Source organism: Tigriopus californicus, chromosome 3 (assembly GCF_007210705.1).
Source record: "Tigriopus californicus strain San Diego chromosome 3, Tcal_SD_v2.1, whole genome shotgun sequence".
In the NCBI taxonomy this organism is placed as follows: domain Eukaryota; kingdom Metazoa; phylum Arthropoda; class Copepoda; order Harpacticoida; family Harpacticidae; genus Tigriopus; species Tigriopus californicus.
In genome coordinates, this window is record NC_081442.1 from 10,703,062 (window position 1) to 10,722,020 (window position 18,959).

The 18,959-nt window shown below is 40.3% G+C and overlaps 4 protein-coding genes across 4 annotated transcripts; 2 read left to right on the forward strand and 2 right to left on the reverse strand.

Annotated features, from left to right (window-relative positions):
* Nucleotides 1-1,460: 1,460 nt before the first annotated feature.
* Nucleotides 1,461-4,668, reverse strand: LOC131877669 (26S proteasome non-ATPase regulatory subunit 12-like). The gene is made up of 3 exons (XM_059223416.1): nt 4,433-4,668; nt 3,101-3,737; nt 1,461-2,420 (listed from the first exon to the last, which is right to left on the reverse strand). The coding sequence occupies exons 2-3, from the start codon at nt 3,686-3,688 to the stop codon at nt 1,545-1,547; spliced, it is 1,464 nt and encodes a 487-aa protein (XP_059079399.1). The 5' UTR covers nt 3,689-3,737; nt 4,433-4,668; the 3' UTR covers nt 1,461-1,544.
* A 3,018-nt stretch (nt 4,669-7,686) lies between these two features.
* Nucleotides 7,687-13,356, forward strand: LOC131877677 (mitochondrial import inner membrane translocase subunit Tim8 A-like). The gene is made up of 2 exons (XM_059223424.1): nt 7,687-7,846; nt 12,979-13,356. Exons 1-2 carry the CDS (start codon nt 7,778-7,780, stop codon nt 13,174-13,176), a joined length of 267 nt encoding a protein of 88 aa, XP_059079407.1. The 5' UTR covers nt 7,687-7,777; the 3' UTR covers nt 13,177-13,356.
* On the forward strand, nt 13,212-14,326 carry LOC131877675 (peroxisomal biogenesis factor 3-like). The gene has a single exon (XM_059223422.1). The coding sequence runs from the start codon at nt 13,212-13,214 to the stop codon at nt 14,268-14,270; it is 1,059 nt and encodes a 352-aa protein (XP_059079405.1). The 3' UTR covers nt 14,271-14,326.
* A 1-nt stretch (nt 14,327) lies between these two features.
* On the reverse strand, nt 14,328-16,257 carry LOC131877673 (beta-1,3-galactosyltransferase 5-like). Its single transcript, XM_059223419.1, has 3 exons — nt 15,884-16,257; nt 15,314-15,815; nt 14,328-15,226 (listed from the first exon to the last, which is right to left on the reverse strand). Exons 2-3 carry the CDS (start codon nt 15,713-15,715, stop codon nt 14,456-14,458), a joined length of 1,173 nt encoding a protein of 390 aa, XP_059079402.1. The 5' UTR covers nt 15,716-15,815; nt 15,884-16,257; the 3' UTR covers nt 14,328-14,455.
* Between the last annotated feature and the right edge of the window lie 2,702 nt (nt 16,258-18,959).

The window sequence follows — 18,959 nt, forward strand, 5'->3', positions numbered from 1 at the left end:
CTAGAAGACGTTCGAGCTTGCCACTCCGGTACTAGAGTTGTGCATCGGATCCGACTTTTCGGATTCGGATCGGATTGACCAACAATTTTCGGATTCAGATTGGGAAAAAGCGGATTCGGATTCGGTCGGATTTAACATTTCGTTCGCATTCAAATTGGGGAATGGAAAAAGCCGGATTGGCATCGGATCCGATTCAATTCCAAAATTGCAACATAGTACACTAAATGAATGTAAATTTGTTTTGAGAATGGTTTCTTTCACAACTCTCAAAATGTGAGGGAAATCAAAGAACATCAAAATTGAAATCTGTGAATGGACCTACTATCTTTTACAATGGTGTGGCGATCCCGCACAAATAGAAAAAAATATCAGAAAATAAGAAAAGGATTAAAGTATTTGCTGTCCATCTAGTCAATATTAGCAAAACAGAAATTAAAATTCCTCAGCATTTCAAGCCTGAAAATTAACAATTGTTGCACCATTTTGATCACAGAATTATATTCAATAGTACTACAATTGAAGCATATGCCATGAAGACAAGTTATGCTATTCTGTTAGAGTTACAATAAATGACATTATTGCAACAGGAAGATTATATTTTAACCAAGGCAACTCCCTTCAATCTCATCATCTTAAAACGTTTAAGTGGCCAGAAAACACATCTAATTTAAGTTAAATGAGTTATTTTAGAATGCCGGATTCGGATTCGGTCGGATTGGGAAAATGATCTCGGATTTGGATTCGGATTTCAAAAAATCACTTCGGATCGGATGTGGAGACCCTGTCGGATCCGATGCACAGCTTTAGCACTGACGTACTCCATGGATAAAACAAATATCTCGGAAACACTAATCGTTACACACGAAAGGAACTTTTTGCTATCCGTGACATATATGTATACATTAGCTTATTTATTTTGAACGTCTACAAAGTCATCAAAACTTCTTCTTTGAGTCATAGGGATTTGTATTGTTTCCCTTTTCGTGAGTCTTTGATTACTCAGCTGGTTTAAAATTATGGAAGTACTTTGAGTTTTGAACACAAATAGCTGGAAAGAAAAATAACATTAAACAGCTTTCCACTTTTCTCCATTGATTCAATTTGAGGCTCGATTTTCTAATTTCAAGTTTCAATTTCAGTCTTGAAACTGAATTTTTTTTTTGCCAAATGGACGTAGTTAGGATGCTTCTTTTCACTACTGATCTCAAAACATGGTCAAGTCTCTTGCATTCACTAAACGGAATGCGTGTTTGCGCGTGTCTTGATGATTTAACTTTGGTTGCACAACAATTAATAGACAATAGCTCTGGATTTAGTCAGATTAATGGTAATTGAATACATTTCGTCTAAGACTTTATCCAATTTCTCATCCACCCCAAAAAATAATCTGGCCCAAAGTTCTCTGGTTTTAGCCTCTATCCCTCATACTCAATAATGATGAAATTGAATTTTAAGCTGGCAGGGCTTAACTTAACGTTCCAGTCTATTGAGTACCAATATTTATTCACATAATCCTCCGTTCAAGACGGACTCCTCGGACCGACCTAGTCATCGGCTTTTCCCGCCATGTGCTTGTGCACCATCTCCTCTTTGTTGATCAGATGTGTCGTCTTCTGAACCTTTTCCATAAGCTCCGAGATGTTATGCGACCACTCATTGAGCATATCATTGGGATTCTTCTGGGCGAAGAAGTTGATGATGCCTTCCAGTCGGTCGATCTTGGCCACCACCGAGCCCTTGACCACCATGGCGTTCAGAAAGTCCTCGGTCTCGTGCTCAGAGAGGGCCAACAACTCGGACAATCGCTTCAAATGGATGCGGGTATAGTACATGGACACAATCCGGATGTTATGTTCCACGATGCGCTTTTTTAGATCGCCCCAACGTTTGTTGCCTTGCTCGGAGCCGTCAAAAACAGCCGGGGCCGAGGGGTTCTTTTTCTGCTTGATGAGATGCTCGTAGATCTGGCAGAACTTGGCATCTTCGATCAGCTCGGTGGTGATGAACTCCTCCAAAAGCGTGATATAGGTGGGAATGTCCTCCAAGGCCTTCTCCTGCTTGATCCGGTGAATCAGATCGGACTGCTCATTGTCGTACGGGCTGAGGATTACGTACAGGCACATGGTTCGCACGATATTCATCCGCTTGGTCTCGTCCTCTTGAATACAAGGGGTATCGAAGATGTGACGATAGAAGCGACAAATGTCCAGGTACGTGCCCTCGTGCTGGTTCAATTCGATCATGTACTCGTAGTACTTCAACTTGAGGGCCTGGTTCTTGGGATCTTCGAAGAACCGCGTGCTGATCTTCTTGGAGATGATCTGCGTGCGGATGTAATCCTGCGTGGCCAGACACAAGCGCATCTGCTCCAAGATCAACTCGACCTTCTCGTGACGCTCCATGGATCCATAGGTTTCCACCTAGGGGGAATCAAAAAGACCATTAAAATCGGCATTCTTCAGGAACAGCGGTTGAGAAATTGGCCTCATTTTCGATTCGGGCGATTTAGGGTGATCAAGCTACGGAATAGAAATAGTTAGAAATATTTAGAAATGTCTAGAAATGGACTATGACCGGGTTTGATGCCAATATCGGTCTGCTTTGGGTTGAGTTCCTCTTCAAAATATTCCCGTTGCAATTAAAATTAATTCACTTTTTTGCAACAATTACGAAGAAATAGATTTTTTTTTTTTCAAAATGGCATTAGCAAAAGCTTGCGTGCCTGACCCATCCATGATTGGCAGACCATTCACTTTTTTTTTTTACAGTCATTACAACCTCACTTTGACCACCCTTCATGAGTTAGTTTTTTGTGCGAGATTTAGGAACAAAATTGCGTAAAGCTCAATTATTTGCATACATCTTTTGATCCTATCAAGTGCTAATTTGGAATGAAGGGAATGGTCCAAAAGATACAAAGTTTTCCCATCCGCCCTAGATGGATCTATGATTAAGTGCACCAAATCTAAAAGCAATTCCTGTCAATTAGCAACGGCAATTCTGAAATGGCCCAAAAAGCTTCGATCGCTCAGAATGATTGGACCCAAGTCCAAATTCACGATTTACTTCCCTCGAGATTGAGTCCTTTCTTAAGCCTTACCTGCAACTCCTGCATGGTCTTGGCCGCGGCCGCCACATCCCCATCCTTTTCTTGCATCTGCGACAAGCGATGAGTCAAACGAGCGCGCTCGGTTTCCACGTAAATCTTGCCGGCCGTGATGGTGCGCAAGGTCTCGATGAGCTTCAGTTCCACCGTGGGGTTGGGCAAGGTGCCTTCTTGGATCCATACCGTGCACGCTTGGACCATCTTGGTGACGGCGGCCTTGAGCTGACTCCGTTTCTTGGACAACAGAATCAGGTGCTCGTTCAAAAGGTCCCATTGTTGGGCCTCATGGCACATTTGCACGATGGCCACCAGGATTTTGGCCGTGGAGTGCATGTCAGCCCCGGTGCGGGTCTGCTTTTCCAGGCCGAGCAGAAGGTCCAATCCGGCTTGGAGTTGGCCCTGGGCGGCCAAAGCTTGGGCTTTCGGGATTTGTTGGGCCGTGGTTTCGGAATAGTCGACCTCCATCTTTTGGGCGGGGCCACCCGGGCCTTCGATCATGATCTCATTGATCTTGGCTTCGATTTCGGCCGCATCGGTCAAACCGCCCTTCTTTTTCTTGTTGTTCTCGGCAGCCACGGGCATCGTGGACCAGATGGAAACGACCGGGTGTGTCAAGAACCTGAAATAGGAACTAAACCCCCCAGGTTGGGACGGAAAACATATAATTTGTATATAAAATCATTTGTATATTGAATAACTCAGATCAAGGCCATAGATTTTTGACGCCTGTCTCTGGTTGGGGCTTTACTTTCCAGTTGATTCTGGTCGGAATGGGTCATGAACTTTCACGGTTGGCTCAATTCCAATTCGAAAACGAAAGATCGCTTTAAAATCGAACAAAGAGGGTGGACGCAGGCCAATGGGTTTGGGAGCCTTGGGAGCCTTTATTAGGAACCTGAATTCCAATATCATGATGTTTGGCTGACGTGACTGTTTTGAAAGTTCCTTCCATGCTTCAATGGAACAATGGAACAATGGAAACCCTCCAAGTTAGCGGTTGTTGAGTTGATCAACTGATAATCCAACTTGCGAACCTAAGACTTACACTACCGTTAAAGCATCATCTGGTCACTTGATTTCTTCCGACTCCTCGGTGACATTTTGAGCTGATCAAGCAAGTGGGTTGGGATCCTTATCCTAGCAAATTTAACCTCACACTTAACAGTTCGTCAGCCACACAGATCCTAAAGCTATATCTCTCAAGCCCAGGTCTCATTCAGAACATGTGGCGGGTGTCAATCGAAATGCGAACGGCCGCGCCATCGTGGAAAAACGTGAACAACCTTCACATCTCGACAGATATCTTCTGAAACAACTCATACTTACCGGGGACAAGGTCGCCGAAATCTAGGGCGATGGACGAATGGGATGGGCTAATCCAGTGCAAGACGGTGGATTGATCCTGCCAGGGGCGTGCCAACAGTTTCAACGGAAGTGCAGCAAAGGCCCCACCGACTCCAATTGACACAATGAGATGAGCCGGACTCGATCCAATCTGGGTGCTTTCCAGGAGGAACTCAGCGAAGTAAACCAGGATTTGTTTGGAAGCTGCCGAGTCACGATCTCTAACACAAACCTCTCATGCAGTCAAACGGACTTTCAGAGTCCGATTAGAATACTTTGTGTTCAAGTTGCTAAAGTACCAAAATCGGACTCTGAAAGTCCGTTTGACTCATCTCATGCAGCGTTGCTCGCTGATTAACAACATTGAAGGCCAAATTCGGGCTCGAAAGGGGCCATGTTTTAAGGGTGAGTGATTGATAACAAGCTGCCTATGGGTCTGAAAGGAATGCTTTGGGGGATGGAAGCAACAAGAATCAAAGTTGGGACTGTGCTAAAAAAGCCAACGATATTGCTCAAATGGCTGCGTTTATTTCTATTACAAAACATTTGGCTCACAGCTCCATCTTCTAGATTATCCATGGATAAGAATTTCTTGTCTTTATTGGTAAGAATTTGATATTTCTTTACTCCCATGTTTCATATTAGGACGCTCTTTTGTTGAAGACAGATGTTATTTTTAGAATAGGTCCGCTTTTGGAGCCTAGTATTCCCGCTTAGGAGCATATACTTGCTAAATGGCCTGGGTTTTGGGTTGGATCAAACTAGAGGGCTTGGTCCTCTAGATCAAACCTATGGTGACAGGGATGGACAGCTCAACTGCAGTCCCTTTTTGTCTGACTCTCTTGAACAGGAAAACTGATTTGATACAATTGCTAAAACTTTGATAACCTGGCTGGTGCTTTGACTCTTCAGCTGACAAGTATTAGCAAAAAAGTAACCAAAGAGGTGAAAAAGTTAAAACGGAAACAGATAAGGACCCAAAATGGCCAAATGGCCGGAAAAGTTTGAAGAAAGGTCGACAAAGCCTAGAAAAAGGCTATAAAGGTTGGAAAATGAAGAATTAGATAAAGTTCCCCGGGGATACACATTTGAGGTAACCCCAACGTCTTTGGATGTCAGCTGAACTGAGACTGATTAGCTCTTTCCGTTTTTGTTGAGTGTTTCTTCCATCTGTAGACGTTAGTTTTGGGTGGGTCGAGAAATGTGTCATTTGACCCACCCAAAAGATGGATCAAGTGCTGGACCAATAAAGCACTCTGACAACTCGCTCAAAATGGTTTAATGTAATGAGCCAGAAGAGAGCGTTCGCATAGCAAAGCGTTGCATATGGGTTTTCAATTGGAGGTCGGCAGCTTCGAAAAATTCATCAATTTCCAAGGGTGACTAGTTTTGTTTTTGCCCAATTCTTTAGTGAAGTCATGATAGGTGAAACATTCTTTTTGTATAATCTTAGCCACTAATTTTTGCTTGATAAATGATCATTCAATGAAAGAAGCGGCAATCTCTTGGGAAATCTAGCATAGAGGCAATTTGGAGTTCTTTTTGCATTTGGGCCATCGTCAAGTTTACAGTACATAAGGGATTTGCCGACATTAGCTTGAGATTTATGTACTGGTCTGAAGGTTTTTTCCTTCTAGCCCAGAGTATGATGCAAAAATGATTCTAATTTTGATTGTTTCTGAAACGGCTACAAAAATGTCGTGTTGTAGTAACATTTTTGGACAAAATGATTGACTGGAACATGTGAAACTTTGACAAAAGTACAATACAAAAGTATTGGTAAGTTATCAATCATACAGTAAACAATTTCGTGTGGTTTTTTTTTTGCGGACTTCCTTACCACTACCGGGATTGGAATCCCAGCAGTTCAAGACGAGAAGATTATTCATTTTACTTGACTTTGATTTATATGTATTATTTGATCGACCAACGAATTGGAGTTGGCTGATCTGGCTAATCCTTGAATATAAGGTTGATCCGGAATTTTAGTCAAAAACTTGTCCCAGTCTGACTTAAATCCTGCTACTGGATCAACGCCTACATTGTGTCAGTTAAATGGTTTTCCAGCAAAGTGTTTAACACACATTGAAAAAAAATCATTATCCTAGGCCTTCGACCCAATACAGTGATTTTGTGCGTAATCCTTGGCAGTTCAACGCATTTTGCAGCTAAATTCAGCCATCGAAAATATTTAGCTATTGTTTGGGTGGCCCATTTAAGAGTTAGTGGCCGTTTTGTTTTGCCCCCTGGCAACACTGGCCAAATTACAAATCACAGGGTGACAGGAATAATCGTTTCAGAGAAACCACTATCCAACATGGAGGCTAGCCAGAGATAGTTTAATGACTAGTCACAAAAGCAATGAAATGAAATAGGCTAAGTGACATGCTGCATATAGCTTTCGGCTTTGGTAGGTGCTTTGGTAGGGGTTAAAGTCAAATTACACAGACGACTGACTTGACCTTTAATGAAGCCACCCCTGCAGGGCAATGAAATATCAATGTTTGTATACTTACCATGGGTTTGTAAAGTCTCGAATGAATTTCAAAGTTTCATCATCAATCCGAATGGTTCAAACTTTCGTGGCTTTTAGTAAGGTTTGGTAATCTGGTCGCCCTGAAAAATAGATCAGCTGTAGTAAGTCTCAGGGAGCCGGATTCCGACCTCGGAGCTGAAAATTAGGAAAGGGCTCGGGAATAGTTGCAATAGATTCGGAGAGAATGAATGATGGATCATCAGTTTACAACTAAAATAACTCGAATAGAGATATGAATGCCGTTAGGCATGTTCGGCCTGGGAGGAGTTTTGAACCCCACCCATGTTGATGGAGTTTGATAGGTTTTCTTAGAGATTGCTGAAGAACCGTGGAAAAATGAAACAACATGCCATTTTCTTGTTTTCTTTGTGTGGTAATAAAACCGGCATGATTGCGCTCACCATCATGGTCATTGTTCTCCCCAAATTAGGTAAGGGCCGTGACTTTTCTGCGGTATTGGCCTCAGCATGAATTTGAATCTGATCAAGGTGAGGAATTTCCCCATCATTATCCTAAAATGGGCTTGTTTATCACAGTTTTTTGGCGAACAAAGACAAAGGAATCTACCACCCAAAGGTTTCTTTAATGCTATGAAAAAATGATACAATGGTTTGTTTTTCCATCTTTGGTGTTAGAATTCGTGAAAAAAGGCACATCTTCTGCATCATTAAGATCTTGGGATGGGTCACTCTGATTTTAAACAATCACAACAAAGTCGCATTGGTTCTTCTGTTCATCGGAATTTTGACTTCTCGAGTTTCTTGCATTGTGAACTCCTCTTAGCGTGGAAAATGAATCGTGGAGGCGACGCCGCTTTGCAGCAATTTATTGCCGCTGAGACGGAAAAACAAAAGTTTCAGGTACACCTCAAGCATCTATGGAACGAAATGTATTGTTCTCGGGAAAACCATAGAATGTAGCAAGGAGTTATTTTTACCGAAATAGAACCAGAGGACAATAAAAAACAAAGACAGATGGTGGTGTGGCTGAATTGCTTTTTTTTGCTATTTCTCACCTTTGTACATATACCTCTTTAATTCGTTGGTCGATCAAATGATGTATGAAAAGGAAAGTTCATTAAAATGAGTAAGTTTTTCGTCTTGAATTGCTGGAAATTCCATTCCCAGCCAGTAGCGATAAGGAAGCTCGTCAAAAAAAGAAAAAAAGGGCTGCCTTTCTGTCTCAAAAATCGCCTCTTTTCCCGCAGTAAACCACAAAACAAAAATCTAGTCAACTACCGACTACCTCCGACTCATTCAGTTAGCAGACCGATACAAAAACAAGTAGAATTATTAAATTATTTTACCCACAAAAAAAATCTATAGAACTTTTTCACTCTAAGATGACTCTTTAACCTCTATAAATAGGTAAATGGAAATTTCGAAAAAAGCCTCATTAGCATCAAAATAGTTCCTAAAAAAAACCTTGAATGCCTTCGGACTTTGCTAATTGAATCGAAAATTGTCCCGGCATGTTCCAGTCGGGACATAAAAATACTTATATTGTCAGAATTCCTTACTTGTTTGCATCGATTGATACATTTTCTGGGGATTTTAAAATCTTCATTTGCTTGCAAATGATTGCTCTTTTTCCGATTGTACAGTTTTCTAAAATACCAAGAATGAAACAATCAGCATGTATGCTTCGGTGTTAATATGTTAAAGTACATATTAATATTCGATGTGGTGATGGTATTCGAAGGTTAGTTTTGAGCATCTGACGTTATGAGAGAGTAAATCAGTTTTAAAAGGAATTGTAAGTTTTTCTAACCAATTGTAAGGAGTGTGCGACATTTCCTAACCCAAGCCAGATTTTCTAGGTAACCATGAACATAAAAAACAAAAAAAAGCCAAACCTAATTTGCTATTTTCCTCCACCAAATGGGTCACCTTCCATAATTTGTTATGGCTTATGGGAACTTTTACTCAGGGACTTGTCAAAAATGGTCTTTTTGAGATTATTACAATAAGTAGTAAAATCCTACTGGAACCTCTAAGTTGGGAAGTTAACATGGAGTTGTTTATTTGTCTATTTTTTTTCTCAATAGGAAAGTAAATTCCCATAAACCCCTTCTCCTTTAGCTCCGACTTCCGGAAATGGCATTCAGGCGCTCTAATAGCAATAATGTCAGATCCACATTTTTTCGGACAAGTGATTGATATTTTTGATAAAATTAGTGCCTAGGTGTCTACCATATGATCCAATCATATAAAAGCTACGACTCAGGCCTTGATAGTCCTAGAAATAGGAAGAAAAAAAACAGTAACGGCCCAAACTAGTCCCAGACGCGGAAGAATCCTCAAATGGCCCATGACTAGGGACGGGCGAATTATGTAAAAATAATTTTTGTCAATAAAGGCCATTTTTTTACACATTTGCACTTTTCACGTTTATTTGCACCTTTTTACTTTTATTATGCATTTTTTTGCACATTTGACCTAAAACTGTTTATTTTGGTTGAAATCAGAACTTTGATTTATAATTGGTTTTAAAGTTCCGAATGAAGTACTTCACTTTTGGTTGAGAAACAAGGGAGAACAGAAATAAAGCAAGACAGTTTCAAGTCAAGAGACAAGCTAAGCAGGGCGCTAAGATAGTTAAGCAATCCCAAAAAACGCTACATTGTTGCTTTCCTTACCTCCTCCAGGCTAATTATCTTCTCTTTTTTAGGAGGAAAAGTTCCAACATTTCTTCTTTTCGATCAATGTAAAAATTAGATCAATGTTGCAGATCTACTTTTGGGAAAAGAGCAAAAATAAGTAAGAGCGAAGCATTCCTTGGCCCAATTAAAAAAACGTTATATCAATTTGATCCAAAATTGCGGCAAAAATCGTGGGTTTTTTTTAGAATGCACTTTTCAAATTTGTACTACTGTGAAGAGAAGATTTTAATATCCTTTCTTTTTTATTTTATTTGCACCTTTTCTTACACTTTCTGGCCTTTTGCTGTACCTTTTAGGCTTTTTTTGCACTTGGGAACAATTGACTCCTTTAAGTATCAGTTGTCTGTTGATGTTAGCACAAATTTTGGGAAGTCACTGGGGTACTTTTCAATAAAATAGAGGTACTAAAAAACCACAACGCGCAATTTTTGACAAGAAACTTTTTCAAAAAGTAAAAATAGAAAACTCTAAGGTAGGAAAATGAATTCTAAAAAGCTGCTTTTTTCGGCTAGAAAATATTTTTGACGCATGTTGATGAGTAATACTGTGACTGCTTATTACATTGCATTGCCACATGAACCATTGATTGAATGAATTTGAACTCCAATTTAATCCCGAGTAACGAGTGACCTCTCAAAATTTGATGGTGACGTCATCTTCCTTTCCTGCTTCAATGTCCCAATAACATTGTCATTGAAAAAAGAAGCTCAAAAGTTTCAACTCTTTCTTGAGCCTCTTCCTGCGATTTCTTAGCCTTTTTTTATTTCCGGAGGCAGTATTTGAACCCATGCTCTCTGGGTCACACACTCGTGCCTCCATCGTGTTGTTTTAGACCACTTTGTTACCACAGTTCCCTAATAGTTTCCTTTCGAAGGCGGAATTCGAACCCACGCCCGCTTTGGAACACACTCTTGTCTCTGTTGGGTACATTAAACCACTCCACTACCATAGTTCCTTGCATAATTGAAATCATTTGTTTGTATCTATTTCAAATTTGACTTTACTTGTTTTTTTTCTTCATATCAGTACATTAAAGTAACTTATTTTGAGAGTTTCGCCTAAACCTTACCAGATCTAGGGTATTTTCCCTAGATGGGAATTTCCTGTCCAGGTTCTGGTTTTTCTAACGAGGACAACGTTAATCAGTTGGATTTTCCCTTTACTACGTGCTCAATCCCAACAGTACGATAAACCGCTTTGGACGTCGGTTGGACCGTCGAATATTTGGAGGGCATGATTTTAAAACTTAAACTAGCCTCCTCAACCTTGGCCTATTTTTTTTCAAATATTCTCTCTATTAACACTGATTAGATAATGTTTATGGAGCCTAAGCAGGGATGAGAAATTGCTTAAGAACATTTTCAACCACCTGGCAAGAAATGGCAGGAGAATCATGCAAAGATGTCAGCAAAAAATGGCAAAAATTAAATTATTTTGACGCATTTAAAAACTTTTTTTATTAAACTTGCAGACGTTTTCGATTCGTTTTTACGTCTGCCTCGACGATGGTGGGAAGAAAATTTTGCATTGATGCAAGATACTAATCAAGAAAAGTATATAAAGTTTAAGATTGATGGAGTTTGCATTTTACCACATCAAGGGTAGGGAGGTTTCTAGGGTTACGGTAGTCTTTTAGTCAATATTACATGCGATCAGTGATGGCGAAAATCGACTTCGGAGCAATTTCTGCCATTTCCCATGTCATGGCAGAATTTGGCAAAAAATGGGAGAAACTGGTGGAAGGCGGTCCAAAATGGACGCCGGTGCTCGAAATGCACGATCAGGATAAAAACTAATGGTCAATGACGTACAAAAATAATGACTCAATCCTTGCTAACCAATGTGCACAATCTAGAAGGGAACAAATCTGATACAAACTAAAATTTAACCAATTCAATAAATATTTTGATACTTCGACCACCTGGCAGAAAATTGTTGCAAATATTGTATTGGTCCCATGAGTGTGCCCGTATTATTATATATAACATCACTTATCGAACTTAAGTAACGAGCTCATTTTTTAAGCAGGGACAGAACGTATTAAAAATTAAATGCACAGTAAGATTGAAACGACAAAGGCAATTAAAATAGATTGACTAGTTCCATCTGTTCAACGGTCTTCAAGAGAACACTATTTTTTCCAAAAGAGTATAAATATAAATTTTAGCCTAAAAACGGCGTTTTACCTCTGAGATTAATGAAACCTTTATCAACCTGAAGATAGTTTCCATCTAGTGGTGGACTTTATGACTGAATACCATCAAAAATATCATTGACAAGTTAGCGTCAATTCAGCTCAGAATTTTGACTGTGCCAACAAATCCACTGGGTACCAAATGTTTAAGTCAACTCAGTCATTTAATCAACCTACACATTAGATTTCTCCTTTTTGTTTAGAAACATAACCATTCATTCTAGAAACACAACCTCTGTAGATGCATTTGATCCCTAGGTTGGTTGTACGCAAAAGTTTTCGTCATATTTTTGTCTTTAAGAGTGTTTCATACTTCGTGAATTGTAATCAATATATACTTTTTTGAACTTGTTCCTTTTGGTCTCCTAATTAGATCAAATAGTAAAAATAAAAATTACGATTGTTATTTCGCTTATGAATGAATAATTCATTTACGTCGTCAACAAGAACAATGGGACTAGACTTTTTGAGAGCTATGGGTCAATATCATCGAGTTTTGACGAGAAGTTTTGAAAATATGTGACCTCATAGCTTAGTTAAGTGAGTGGCAGTATAAAAATCGTTCGGATCATTTCCGGTCTGATTTTTGGACAAGATGAAAGCGGTCCATTTTTATCTGCTGTCAAGCCTTTTCCGTCTCATAATACTCGTTAAGAATGGTTTTTTCCCCAAACGTTCAGAGTAAGAAAAGGTTTCCAACCTTCATGTCTGACTGCGAGCCATCATCACATCTTCCTTGATCTTTCCGTTGTTCAATGTGGTTAGTCAAGTGAATGACTCATATATGACAGTGCTTCAGTTTGACTTCGCTGTAGTGTTCTTTTTTGAGGATAAGACCATTCCTTCATATCTAGTATATTTTAAAAAAAGCCAGCTCTTGTAAAATCGGCAATAGCTCATTGTGAAACACGACTACCCTCATCAAACACTCGTTATTTGCCTTTCTTTTAGTAGCCAATGAATGCTACGTAGTATTCTTCAGAGATAAGACTCCCTTCTTGATAGGAATAGCCAAAAGAAACGTGTTTCTCGAGTCAAGCGTGCTCTAGTCCAGGTGTAGGCTTGGTTAGTAGAGTAGGTCAGAAACCGGATTCCCGTCGCTCCTGCACAACCTCAACCATATTTTCTCATTACAGAACATCATTCACGAATTGAATGAAAAGTGCTGGGACACCTGCATGGACAAGCCCTCCAATAAATTGGATTCCAGGACAGAAAGCTGTCTAAAGAACTGTGTCAGCCGATTCTTGGACGCAAACATCCTCATCACCGAGCGTTTGGAGAAAAAGGCCACGGAGATGCTCAACAACCACGATTCAATGTCTTTAGAGTAGGATCGTGTCAGAGTGCAACATCAAGTGTCCGGATAATGTTAGGGAAGGCCTGGCAATTTGCGCGGCGGCACAAGACAAAAATAGCGGCTGTGAGTGCGATAACGGGTGGGTTGGTTTTGGCTGGAAAATTAGCCGAAAGCAAATTCAAGCAATGGCAAGAGGAAGAGACCAGGAAAATGCTAGAGCAGATCAAGAAGCAGCATCATTACGAGAACACGGAGAAGACATCAAATGAGACCTTAAAGTCCTTGTTCCCGGCCTTGATCAAGACTATTGAAAAGAGCTTGGACTCTGAACCCATTTTAGAGAGGATCAAAAACCAAACAGGGAACAAAATCGAGTTATGGAACGAGCTGAAGGTCTTGTCGTTTGCGCGGGCATTGGCCATGATCATTACTGGAACTCAATTAGTGCTTTTGCTCAAACTTCAGCTCAACATTCTCAGTGGGATCTTGTACATCAAGCAGCCGTCACAGGTGTTATCCTCCAGGTTGCAGGAGAGGTTCATGGCCTTGTCACAGAATTTCATATCCTTCAGTGTTCCCAAAATATGTGAGCAGATTCGAGAAAAAATGATTCAGCTTCTGGCCCTGAGTTTGAAAGAAAAGTTCACCATCACACAATTAGAGGCCTTTTTCCAAACCACGCTCTTGCAATTGGATCTGCCGGGGTTCCAGAAGCTCATCATTGCTCCAGACGGTGATCACATCAGTCAACCTCTCAACCCTGATGAGCACCTTCTATTGGATGACTTGATCAATAATATCGTGGAACTTCTGGAGCACGAAGATTATGCCAAAATTTTCCGAATCGGCCTTCAGACCAGTCTTTCAAATGTGTTCGATTATCTGGCCGAATCCTACTTAAGCCATGAGTCATACAAGGAAAATGGTTTACGCTCCGAGGTTCGCCTTCCAGTGGCTAAATTAATTCCAATCCTCAACCAATCCATAACCGTGTATCAATCGGTTCTCCACGCGCTCATCAAACATTATACCATCAGAGAGTATTCCGCCAATATCTACGAATCGTTTTGTCAAGCCCCTCCCGATGCAATTGCCAAGCCTTCCCTTTCAACTCTTTGGCCATTTTGAAATAGGATTCATTCAGCTTTCTTGTTTGACATGAATAAATTAGAAAGTAACCGAGAGCGTACAATTTTGTTCTTTCGGGAGTACAAATTTATTCCTAAGTTATCATCAGCCAAGTATTCAATTATTGGAAGAGAACCAATGATTATTGAGCTGTCGTTGTTGATGAGAAGAGCAGAGAATTGGCATCACAGTCTGAACAAATTTCTGAACAAGTCTACAAAGCTTGTAGCGTACTGAACAAACGCAAAATAGAACGTCTCACAATTGTGATCATCCTTGATCTTCACCCACATCTCCTCCATTTCATCTGGCATGAGAGGGTGAACCAAAGGATATGTTTTGTAGTAACATACATAATTGGGCCCAATGGAGGGTTTAGAGGGCCAAAAGCCCGGGTGATGCGTGAATTTGAAGCCCATTTGCGTGGTCGCACACAATCCAGTGAGGAAAACGTCCTCCAAGTTGATGAAAGGACTCTTGAGGGCACACTGGTAGAGCATTTGGCTAATACTGTTGCTAAACACGTATCCCGTTCCACTCAGGAACTTTGGGAATATGTTGAGAGGGTAGAAACGGGAGGGTAAGTACCATCGGTTGGTAGGATCCCGGATGGGAACGGTTTGGAAGACATGTCCGAGCAAGAGATAGTCGACACTCTCGGCGATGAAGAGGTCTTGTTTGCTTTTCGTAGTGGTTGCTGCAGTGGGTGGGAGGTAGTTGATCAAAGATTTGGCAGTGGCCGTGTGGAGTAAGGCGTGTTCAAGACTATCCCACATCTTGGCAGGGTTGATGAACGAGTCCTCGTCGAGTTTCATCACAAATTTTGAATGATGGCAGTCGTTTGAAGTGAGCCACTTCAACATGAACGTAGTTTTCAAGGTGAGATTGACATAGGTGTCGATGAAGTTGTGTTGAACGATGTCGTCGTGAAGCCCATGTTCCTTGACTACATCCGTCTATAAAGGGCGAAGATGATACATCAATTCACTTCATCATATGAGCCCAGAATGGCCACCCTGAAGAATGTTAGCGTGTAAGCTTACCTGTTCCTTTTCCGATTCGGCCTGACCTAGAATAAAGAAGCCTTTGACCCCTGGATAGCCTAACATCTCCTTAAGCCAGGTCTTGCGGATGACTCGTCGAGCTTGAAAATGTCCTGGCACTGAATGAATGAACATGACCAACCGTAGTTTCTCGGTGGGGGAACAGTGATTGACACGTGGCTCCAGAAGGGTGGTATCCTCATCTGGTAGGATGAAATGGCTCATATTTCGGGTCTTCAACCATGAATAGTCAGGCCCAAGGCTATCGTTGCCCAGTCTCAAAGCGTAGAGTAGAAAGTATACGAAGAGTATCAAGACAGAGAGAACCACCAGGACTTGGAGCAATCGATTGGAGAAGCTCCGCCGCCTCATCCGGAACCCAAACCTGTTTCGACGCAACATGGCGCCGACCAGGTGGAAAACCTTGTCCTCGACGAGAATTTTGGCGATCCTATCGGGTCTTTCAGCATAGAATATGTGGACGAGAACGTTTCCAAATCATCTGAAAACGCATTATTACTCTTATTTCAAATACGGCATAACAGAGAGGCCATAGTTGTCTAAACTTACCCGGTTGGTCCTTGAACCATTTGAAAGACCTTTGGAACAGTTTGAAAGTGCTCATCCGTGCCAAACTCAGAGCTTAGACAACTTGGGCAACACAGTGTGCCACTCTAAAACCTTTCTCCTGCAAAGAATCACCCTGGGCCCAAGGAGAGCTTTCACATTGGCCTCTCTTGGCCTGTTCCATCTGTTCCCTCTTTGACACAAAAGACCGGCTTGGCTTGAGATTTGTTCTCGCTTTCCTCCTCTGTGCTTTACAAAAAAGAGAGGGAAACTGGATCGAACCTTATTCTCAAGGGTTTCTGAGCGTTACAGTTGTAAAGGGCAGCCAATATAACATCAAGGCGAAAAAATGCTAATTCAAACCAAGCAAGTCATTGAATTAAGTCATTTGTCTGAGCATTGACCAAACATATGAAGTCAGGGGTCCTTGGATTACTCAATGACAAAAACTTTTTCTAAGTGCATACTCATTGGCCTGGGTGTTATGAAATAGAGACTTGGCTTTGCCAGGAAAAGCCGGGTTTTTGTTTTAAACTATTATCTAAATAATTTACGTAGAGGGAGATTAAAAGTGGGCTATATAAAACCATAAAAATACGACAATTGGTTGGCACCTTATGATCGGAGAAAATACATATTAGTTACGTTGCAGAAAATGACCACCAAATAGGCAGTGCTGCAGTGTATTTTGGTTATGAAACAAATCAGGGCTTTTGAAACTTGCAAAGGTTGTTATATGTAAACGCTAAAGAATTTGTCAATCAATTGCCATATGACAACAAGTTTTTGCAAATACATTTTTCGCACAAACTCGATTTTGTGGTTGCAATGTTACTTTCTGTGCCCCATTCCTTATGGACTACCCTGTGCACTAAGGATTGCGAAAAAAAATGAGTTCTTGCTCCGTGTCGAAAAATGGCCAAAATTGCGACAGAAAGATGACTTAGAAAATTGCAAAATAATTAATGTCCAATTCAACAAGTAATGGATCTAAAAACAATGACTTTGCCAAAATGCGATTTCTTCGTAATTTCTATGGTTTCGCATCCAGTCAGGGCTGTTTAAATACCGCACGATGGGCATATAACTAGGCCTAGGGAAAAGAAGAGAAAGACCTAATATCGATGTTTATATTTTTTGCCCAAAGTTTTTAAGCTAACTTTGCCGACTTGGGTCGGTTTTTATTGCTTTTTAACGACTGTAATCATTTTTGCAACAGAAAAAATTAGTCGGATTCTTGACTCCTTTTTGATTTTAATTTCTCGCCCAAGCAAAAGAAATCATGGGATGGTCTCTCGCAATTCTTGGGAGTAGCAATATTTTAGTAACTAAGATTGCCTCAAAAATTAAGCAACAAATTTTACTTACCAAGTCATTGACGAGGATAAAAAATCTTTAGAAATATCTAACCTCCATTTTCAGGTGGTTTCAATTTTAGTGACTTAGATATCATATTTACAAAGTTAAAATGTATCAATTGATTTCTTGATTGCCTTATGCTCCATTTTTCTATCATTCAAAGCCACTTCCGATCATTCTCTTTGATAATGTGATCCAACTTTTGTGTGATCATTTTTTCTTTAATTTCATAAGGAACTAGGAAGTTTATTCCTATCTAGTGGATCTCATTTGCAGGGCAAGCAGCAAACTTAGCTACTAGATTGATGTTTTTCCAAAGGCCCAATTGAAAAGAACAAATTCTTCATTAAACCGAATGAGTTTGTGTGTCTTAACTGCTGCTGTGCTATTGTTGGTATTGCACACCAAAAATTATATATTACGAATTTGATTGTACTTAAAAAAAGGTTAACTTTTCTTTCAATTTCCACTCTGCTTTTTACTGGCTAAAACATATCTTTCACAATACTTCATCATTTATATCCGGTCGATTACTATCTATGTATGATTAACCAGAATGCCAAGACTTTTCAATCATTATTCTGCGAGAGGTTCCATTCTCTCTTTAAGTATTATAAGCACAATTACTCTTTAATTGTTTCCGTAAATCTCTTTTGATTCCTAATAACTGTAGGAGGTCACGATTGATAGCGAATTTTCTTCAAATGTAATGAATTAAGATTGCATAAAAATAGGTAATGTTTACTGAATGCAAAGAAAAGAATAGCATAAATTCATCTAACCTTAAGAACAGCGAGACCTTTTATCTCTCCTAACCTTGCTAAAGTTGACAAATGACATCATGATAATGTTTAATGGTTTCCCCTTGTTTGCCAAGAAAATAACCTTTAACATTTCTATCTTTGAAAGGTTTCTCTCTTTAGATCTGCTTTGGTTTAATAGCTTTACACACTTTCCCAGAAAGAAACGGTATTCACATATCGTTTGTGAATTCTTTGAGAATGTCAAGCACAATACTAATTGCCTAAGGTAGGATTACGGTATATTGACCTCCGTTCTGCTATCTTTTCATCAAAAATCACACTATAGTGGAGATCAATTCAAAATCTAACCGAACATCATTGTGATATTCCACGGACTTCTAGAGATGTGGACTGCGACCGGAAGTAAAAAATTCTTATCTCTTAATCGTTCACTTTAATTCAAACAAGTAGTTCATAATTTATTGCTTTAATTCGACAAGTGGCTCAGAGCTGTTACGACCAAGCAGTCCATATTTCTAAAAGTTATGGAATGGATATTCCCATTCAAAATAGACAAAAAATAGGATGTCATAATTTTCATTCTCGCAACCTAGATTTTTAGTTCCCTTGTGTTCCAAAACCAAGGTCCTTCGAACAAGGATCAGCTTTTGTGGAACGAACGTCATGGCTGGTCTTTCATGCGGAAAATAACTGGAAAATGATGGTGGTTGAATATTCGAAATATTGGTTCCAATTTCCGAGCTCCACACCTTCGTACGATTATGGAAGAGAGAAAGAGAGATCCGGCGCTTGCCTCACTCGCTATCTTCCTTCCACAACAGGAAGGCTGAAGCGAGTTCCAAACCAATTTTCTCTCCCTTCGGAAGAGAAGAAATGGAACAAGCAAGCGCGACCAGGAGCTCAAAAACATCCAGTCTGCTCACCGTCTCCCTCCAGCTCACACTCCCAAAAGCTTC